Below are 8,769 nucleotides of genomic sequence, written 5' to 3' on the forward strand. Positions count from 1 at the left end.
ACGTGGACAATGGAAGCAGAGACCACATTTCAGCGCTTTCCGTACCCGCCACGACCGGTACTGTTGGTACTAGTTGCACCGTTATCTTTGAGGACTGAATCTTCAAACACGGCCATCTGTGTGACACTTAAGCATGCATTTCGTTCAGGCACTTGAAGGCTATGATGTTTCTTTTCGAAAAAATTGACAGATACTAAAAGGCAATATAGCACATACGATCGTGAGCTCCTTGCCATATATTCTGTGATTAAACAGTGTTTCCGTTTCATCGGAGGACATCCTTTCACGGCCTACACGGGTCATCATCATCATCAACGGCGCAACAACCGGTATCCGGTCTACGCCTGCCTCAATAAGGAACTGCAGACACCCCCCGTTTTGCGACGAGGTCCACCAATTCGATATCCCTAAAAAGCTGTCTGGCGTCCTGACTTACGCCATCGCTCCATCTCAGGCAGGGTTTGCTTCTACTTATTTTTCTACCATAGATATTGCCCTTATAAACTTTCCGGGCTGAATCATCCTCATCCATACGGAATAAGTGACCCGCCCACCACAATCTGTTGAACCGGATTTTATCCACAACCAGACGGTCGTGGTATCGCTCATAGATTTCGTCGTTATGAAGGCTACGAAATCCATCCATCCATCCTCATGTAGGGGCAAAAAATTCTTCGGAGGATTCTTCTCTCGAACGCGGCCAAGGGTTCGCAGTTGGGCATGATAGGGCATCCCCTTGTCTTAGACCGTTGTTGATGTTGAATAGTCTCGAAAGTGATCCTGCTGCTTTTATCTGGCCTCGCACATTGGCCAGGGTCAGCCTAGTCAGTCTTATCAACTTCGCCGGGATACCGTGTACAGTCGATGAAAAGATGATGCAACTGATGGCCCTATTCCAACAGTTTTTCCATCAATTGCCACAGAAAGAAAATCTGGCCTGTTGCTGATTTGCCTGGAGTGAAGCCTCTTTGGTATGGGCCAATGATTCTCTGGGCATATGAGGCTATCCGGCCTAGCAAGATAGAGGAGAATATCTCATAGATAGTACTCAGCAACGTGATCCCTCTATAATTGATGCACTGCATGATATCCCCCTTTTTATGTATGAGACAGATAATGCCTCAATGGCAGTCATCAGGTATTGATTCACTGTCCCATACTTTGGGCATCAGTTTATGAACCGCTTGGTGTAATTGGTCGCCTCCATAGTTAACAAATTCGGCTGTAATTCCACCGGCTTCTGGCGACTTAGGGTTTCTAAGCCGATGAATTGCACGGATTCTTTTTTCTATGCTTGGTGGTGGCAGTATTTGTCCGTCGTCTTCAGTTGGCGGGACGTGCAACCATTCATTTACGCAGCATAACAACGAACGGATTAGGCTTCGAAAGGCCAAGTTCGCCAGTTGGATTTCATCTTACGGTAGCAAGTCTTTCGAGCACGTGCGTCGTTGTAACTCCTTCAATAATTAGCCCCCACGCAGTCGCTAAGGGACAGGCGGATTATGGAGAGATGGCTTCTCTTTTCGGCCATTCCATTTTGTGTGAAACATCAGCAGATACTGTCAGACTATACCACCCCGCCCCCTGCCACACTCCCCTAAAGGAGCGTTCAATGTACTGTATGTTGAAGCTATGATTTGCCTTATGACGCCGAGATTCCCCTGGATGCGTATTAAGAAGGATATCACACGATGGTCAAAACAATGTTAGCCCTGTCAGCGCACCAAGGTACACCGGCATAATCGCCAGACGCACATTTTGACCATTTACACATAGACTTTATAAAGTTTACCCTAAGTGCAGGGATATCAATATTGTCTCATAGACAGATTCTCCAGATGGCCGGCAGCCATTGAAATACCCAACCAACAAGCTTCAACAGTTTTTGAGGCTATATACAAACAATGGACCTGCGTTTTTGTCTCACCAATTACTTTTATCTTGGACCAGGGCGCGCTGTTTGAATCACAGTGTTTACTGGTTCGCCAAACTCCAGGGTGCTAGTCAGGCACGGACGACCCTATACCACCCACAATCAAATGGCATGGTCGAGAGATTCCATTCCATTCCATTGAAAGCGGTTCACATGTGCAATCCAGACGTGCCATAGTCAGCACTTTTCCTTGGCCTCCAAATGGCGTTCACGAATGATTTACAGGATTTCCCAACCGAAATGCTCTTCGGTATTATACCAAGAGTACCGGAGGATTTCTCTGCAACGCATAGTCGTCCGCTCGACAACTCAAAACCGGTCGTCAAGAGATGTCTCAATATCTCACTCGGGCCATCAAACCGGTCCCGGTTTTCAGACAATTTACTTCATAGAACCTTTTTATATTTAAAGACATGCAGAATTCCCATGTGTTTAAACGGGTTGATGCTGTAAAAAAATTGACTTGTTAAAGTCAGCATACTTAAGGCCGCCAACCACGCTCAGTTCGGCCTGTCAGCTACGCGGGAAAAGCCTGCAGTGCACTCGGCCGTCAGTTGAACTGAAAGTATCATCTACGTACCGACAAGCCAAGCGGCAGTCGGGAAGAGTCCCAAAAATGGGGAAGGTTTTTAAACCGCTTGAAAGGATCTACAGGAAACGGAGGAATGGGGATATGAGTTTTGGGGCTCAAAAATATGTTCAGCCATCGAGGTATTCCTGGTGTACACTGAGATTCACTTTTCTGTTGACTTAGAACAGCTACCAATTAGTACAATTAGCATGCTTTACGGGTCTGTAATTAATTCTATGTTAACTTCCTCATATGATAGGAGGTAGGAATTGACTCAGCAGTCTTTTGATTAAAAATGAGGGACAGTCGTTTGCACCCTTTGGAATCCGTCGGAACGGTCTTGTTCTAAGTTTGCCTAGCATTTACATCAGTTGTTATCCCTTCTAAACTCTCTTGAAAAGAAGATCAATGCGATGTCCCAGCTTATTTGAAATCTAAAAATTCAGTGTTATGATCTTTGATACTGTGACCGATTTATGTGATCAAGTACTAAGAGGTCATAAGGTTCATGGCTCTGCCATAAAATAGGAATTAACAATGCGACGTAGCGGTCTATGTTGTGCTAAGATAACTACAATCGCAATCGTTCCGATCGTGCTTACTTTGATTATGTGGAAGTTTTCCCAGGATCCAGTTAGACACAAACATTCACATTTTAAGAAACTCTTTCGCGACATTCGAGCATTAAATCAAGGCGGTCTATTTCCCCACGATGAAACCGTATCTTGGGAGGATGAGGTTGTGTACAAGGCTGATATGTTACGCAAAGGACCCGGTGAGCAGGGTAAGCCATTGAAGCTGAATTTGAGCGATACTGAAAAGGAAAAGGCATATGGCATCTATCGGTATAACACTCTGACAAGTATGCAAATATCTTTAAATAGATCTTTGCCGGATATTCGGGATCCAAGGTTAGTGGAAGGTCTCCCAAGACGCATCTACTAATAAATTCAATTTCAGATGCAGAAAAATAAAGTACTTGCGGCGGCTGACCCCTGTTAGCATCATTATTCCGTTCCACAATGAGCATTGGAGTATATTATTCCGAACCTGCTATGCGATCCTGAACCGCAGTCCCCCGGAGTTGATTCACGAGATACTCTTAGTGGACGATGCTAGTACGGATGAGTTGCTGAGAGACAAACTAGACGAGTTCATTTCTAAACATATTCCCAAAACTAGGGTTCTGCGCTTAAAAGAACGCTCAGGACTCATAATCGCTCGACTGGCGGGGGCCAGGGTCGCAACTAGTGAAATTTTCATTTTTCTTGATGCTCATGTAGAAACCTCCTACAATTGGCTCCCACCTCTCATAGAACCGATAGAACTAAATCCCAAGACGTGTGTTTGTCCACAAGTCGATATTGTTAATTACGAAACATTTGAGTATTATGCCTGGGATAATGGAGCTCGAGGCATCTTCAATTGGCAGATGGGTTACGCGCGTTTGCCACTGTTAGAAGAAGATCGAAAATCCTACCCGAAACCCTTTAAGAGCCCCATCATGATTGGGGGGCTATTTGCAATAAGAAAGGATTTCTTCTGGGAACTTGGTGGATATGATGAAGGTCTCGACATATGGGGCGGAGAGCAATATGAGCTCAGTTTCAAGATTTGGATGTGTGGTGGTCAAATGGTTGATGCCCCTTGCTCTCGGGTAGGACATGTTTTCCCAGCACCTGGAAAGGGGATGGCTAATCCACGGGATCGAGACTATCTTCATAGGGTAATTTACATATGTATTCCGCATTTTAGCTTTCCTTAAAGTCTCACAATTTTTTTCATTGACAGAACTTTAAACGTGTAGCTGAGGTTTGGATGGACGAATACAAGGAATTTGTCTATCTTCGGGACCCAAGACTGTTCGCCGCAATAGATGCTGGTAATTTAACAAAACAAAAAGAGTTAAGAGAGAAATTACAATGCAAGTCATTCAAATGGTACATGGAAACCATTGCTTTTGACCTTCCCAAGTATTTTCCTTTTCGTGGACCACCTGACTTTGCATCAGGGATAATTCGAAGCGACGACTCCCACAACTTATGCTTGGATGCCTTCGGTTTCTCACCCAAGCAACCCATAGGGTTATTCGAATGTGCAGTAGATCCTGAATGGCCTCAATATCCTCAAAGGTGGTCACTAACTATTGCTAATGAACTTCGAATGAAATACTTCGATGATTGCGCTGATGTACTTCGAAAGGGTCGAAACGCTCGAGTGTTTTTGCGCCATTGCCATGGTCAAGGTGGCAATCAAAAGTGGCGTTACGATCTGAAGAGAAAATGGCTTAGGCATGATATTGGAAGGAAATGTCTGGAGGCAGATCTTTTAAACAGAACAGTTTATGTGAATATTTGCAATTCGAGAAATAGGCGTATGCGATGGACTTTTGGTGTTGTGAATGAGACAGCATTCCGAGCAATGGAGGAAAGAAAAGTTCCAGCAACTATTGTTCCGCAGCTTAAGCCTCCCCGCTGACACCGGAATATATCAAATTGAGTCCCCAGAAAAGAACTAAGTAAATTCTATATTTTCTAAAATACAAATCGTTTTATTTTTTTTATATTTTCAATACGCTGGCTTCATTTTGAGCTTACGCCAAATAGTAATACGGCAATAAGGGTCGAACTTAAGATAGCTCAAGCGACGACGGCTTTACGGTTTCTTACCAGGGCAGAGGCAAATCGTCAGACGCTGCCTCACCTCTGCCCTGGGAGCAGCGTGACCGTAGCGGCTCGCAGATGTTGAATGCTCCTTTATATAATTCGTAGAACACGACATGCCTACGAATTATATTGAGCGAATTATATAAAGGAGCATTCAACATCTGCGAGCCGCTACGGTCACGCTGCTCCCAGGGCAGAGGTGAGGCAGCGTCTGACGATTTGCCTCTGCCCTGGTAAGAAACCGTAAAGCCGTCGTCGCTTGACTTTTTTTAGAAGTTTGGGTGCAAGCCCTAAGCGAGGGGTCCGTGGACCAGAAAAGAGGGAATAAGTTGCTCCCCAGTTGGTCCGGTCCTGCATTAAGTTGATGCGGACTTAGGACCCCCTTCATTCTCAAAACGAATAATTAAGACAGCTATTATGCAGCAGGCTTATGTGCAAGAACCTGCTAAAGGTGGGGTGTTGCACGTATTTTCTACATAAACAGAATTTTGACTACTGAATTTGGTTTTAATTAACTTATCGAAATGGTCATACATGGGACCCCCATGGGGATTGAACTCTCAAACGTCTTCTCCCCCGCCTTGCGCACGAGACTGCTCTTCAATTTAGAAACGGCCTCCCGTAGCAGACGCAACAATCTGACCTATCCAAATCCGTCTCTCTTGTCGAGGACTAGATCGCCGCGAAGTCGTCAGTTCTCCCCATAAACCAGATTAGCAGGGTGGTACCAAGTTCCGCGTCTATCGCAACTTACGACTACAGCCAAGAAAACGCGAGTCTTGGCTTGCGTCGGACCTTTATGTGCTACTTCATTTTGGTTGTGACTTGACGTCGGATACCAGTCGACTCAGCTGTGAATGAGTACCTGAGTGAAATCAGGGTAATAATCTCGGGCGAGCGCAATGCTGACCACATTGCCTCCTACAGTGTACTGTAATGCACCGTTACGGTCTTAAATGAAGTGCTATAACACACTTCAAGGCCCTGATCCAATATGGATTGTTGTGCCAACGATTATTATTATTATTCATTTTGGCTAACATTGGTGTCCTAATATTAGACGCAGATTTCCTGTCACAAGAGGTCATCAGGGAAATTTTCAACTTGCCAGAACAACACATATGTTTTCGAGGACTTTTGCGATCCACGCACACTCCTCTAAAAATATCGCAGCATTACTAGCCGAAGTAGTATCTTTCAGCTAAGTATGATGTCCAGTACCACATCAACCTCACTGATTCCCAAATCTTCTCGAAGGTCCGTCTTCTACCAGCCAAAAGCTGGCTTCGGCGCGAAAAGAATTCCAACAGCAGCTGGTCATCTTCACTTCATTTGGTCACCAAACCCAATGGCGAATTGCATCTTGTGGAGATTATGAACGCCTGAATGCTCAGATAATTTCGGACCAGTACCCCATTCTACTCATCCAAGACTTTGCGCCATTATGGCGCGCGACAAGCCGTCCTAGTGGCAGGTCTTGTCTCTCGTTTTCCTTGGCTTCCGTACAGCCGTCCGTGAGGAGTTTGTTGCCAGCCCTGCTGATCTGGGGTACAGGAAGAACTTACGACTCCCCGGCGACCTGGTTCTCGATCTTGTCGAGGACGAGCTTGGAGAGGCCGTTTTCAAACTGAAGCCGCCTTCGCCATCTCGTCTCGCATAATCAGCAATTCACGCCGCCTAGGGAACTTGAAATCTGCACCCACGTTCTGGTGGGGACTGATGCCACCCGGAATTCATCACGAAGCGAAGTAAGTCTCACATTGTCAGAAAATCTTGAGAGAATCAAGTTCGAAATCAGACGACGATCTGGATCCAATCGATACCGCTGACGAGAAGTGGGAGAATAAGAAAATCTTCGTTTTAACCACAAAGCTCACAACTACGTAAGCAAGCAATGCCAAAGGTAAGGCACCTCAGCTAACTAACTGATTTTCCCTAGCAAAGAAGTCATCAACGTCACCTTACTATAGGAACCCTGGATTAGAAGAAATATGCAAATGAGAGGACTTCGGGATAGGCAGTACAACATATTCTATAACCGAAAAGATGTCGATCAGGAGAAGTTCAAAGACTATGTCCTTGGCAGAAAAGACGTGTTGTTGTACAGCAGAGCAGCTCGGAAGACAATGAAAGGAGTGCCTACATTATTAATTTTATTATTAACACTAAATAATCCGTGTGTAACAAGTGCAGTACGTCAACCTTTTGTTTTCCAAATTTAAGGAATTATGAAGGTTCAGTGTCTTTGTGGTTTGCTCAAGTGGAGGCACAATTCGCCACCAGCCCTATCGTTATGGACATAAGCAAACTCCACGTCTCACTTGATTCTTCGATGCTAGATCATGTGGCCGAGGGCAAGTACAATGATTTGTAATGATTTGATGATGATGATTTGTAGCTTATAGCACATTTCGCGGGGACTAACGAGAATAGGTTAACCAAAGTGTTGGCTGAATTCGAATTAGGCGACAAAATGCCCTCGGTCCTACTCCATGAGATGACATCTTTGACAGAAGATTAACTCTTTATTGACATCATTAAGCCTCTTTGGCTTCGGAGACTGCCCGTTCGAGTTCGACGTGATCGACATGGCAACAAAATAATTGCGGAATGCAACTCCTAACCCACAGTTTCAACCGTTACTAGTAAAGAACGGCCACAGAATAGCGAAGCAAGTGCAGTTATACATTGCACAGAAGCAAAAGTAGCGACAAACGAAAAATTTGTTTCTATCATGAGCGGTTCCGAAGTAAGGCTCAAAAATGACAACCTCCTTACCACCTTCAAAATCAGTCGGAAAACTAGAGTCGTCGTCGTCTAGTAGTGCAATAACTGGCGAAGATACAGAACTGCACGGGTATTGAGTTCTTAATCGACACCGGAGCAGGTGTTTCCTTTATTTCGAACCCAAATGCTATTATAGTAAATCGCCGCCAGCAATGCCATAATAAAAACATATGGTAAAAAACGTATAAACATGGATTTCGGCCTATGCAGGAACATGCCCTGGTACTTCCGTATGCCGATGTTTTACGGCAGACTTCTCAAAAGGAAACGCCTGGTCGATGGTACTACCCAACTTTGTACAATGGTAAAGGATTACAAGGACAATACTCGACGGTGTTCGTTCTATAGAACAAGAAATTCTCCCAGTTATTGACACAGTTCCCGCAAATAATCGCTTCTGCCAACTTTTGGGAAGCGCAACCACATAATATAGTCCACCGTGTTATCACGGTATGCAACCCGACGATTGTCACTTAAGAAATACGCTCTGGCAAAAGCGGAATTTGACTATATAGTGCAACAGGGAATTTGTAGACCATCCTGCAACCCTTGGCCTAGCTCACTCCATCTGACCTTAAAAACAGACGAGAAATGGAGGCCAAGTGGCGTTTATCACCGCCTAAGCGCAGCAGCTCAGCAAGTACTTGATTGGCTATATACTAGACTTTAAACACATGTTAAATGGGAGTGTGGAGTTGCCAAATCTCCCATCAGGCGCGTCCCTTCGTGCGGATAAGGGAATGCTCGGCGAATGTGTCATGGCCATGCACATGCACGCATCCGGAGATGTGCGTGTATGGGCATGTTTATGC

General features: G+C 45.0%; 1 protein-coding gene across 1 annotated transcript; it reads left to right on the top strand.

Annotated features, from left to right (window-relative positions):
* Nucleotides 1–2,838: 2,838 nt before the first annotated feature.
* LOC119647730 (N-acetylgalactosaminyltransferase 6-like) lies at nt 2,839–4,982 on the top strand. The gene is made up of 3 exons (XM_038048831.1): nt 2,839–3,415; nt 3,465–4,230; nt 4,296–4,982. Exons 1-3 carry the CDS (start codon nt 3,042–3,044, stop codon nt 4,980–4,982), a joined length of 1,827 nt encoding a protein of 608 aa, XP_037904759.1. The 5' UTR covers nt 2,839–3,041.
* The last annotated feature ends 3,787 nt before the right edge of the window (nt 4,983–8,769 follow it).

The sequence above is a fragment of the Hermetia illucens genome, chromosome 2 (genome assembly GCF_905115235.1).
Source record: "Hermetia illucens chromosome 2, iHerIll2.2.curated.20191125, whole genome shotgun sequence".
Classification (NCBI taxonomy): Eukaryota; Metazoa; Arthropoda; class Insecta; order Diptera; family Stratiomyidae; genus Hermetia; species Hermetia illucens.

Excerpts from the sequence above, each read along its gene's own strand:
- LOC119647730 (XM_038048831.1), top strand. The coding sequence starts at position 3,042 with ATGCGACGTAGCGGTCTATGTTGTGCTAAGATAACTACAATCGCAATC. Across the intron at positions 3,416-3,464 it reads CCGGATATTCGGGATCCAAG|ATGCAGAAAAATAAAGTACT; the intron begins GTTAGTGGAAGG and ends ATTCAATTTCAG. Across the intron at positions 4,231-4,295 it reads ATCGAGACTATCTTCATAGG|AACTTTAAACGTGTAGCTGA; the intron begins GTAATTTACATA and ends TTTCATTGACAG.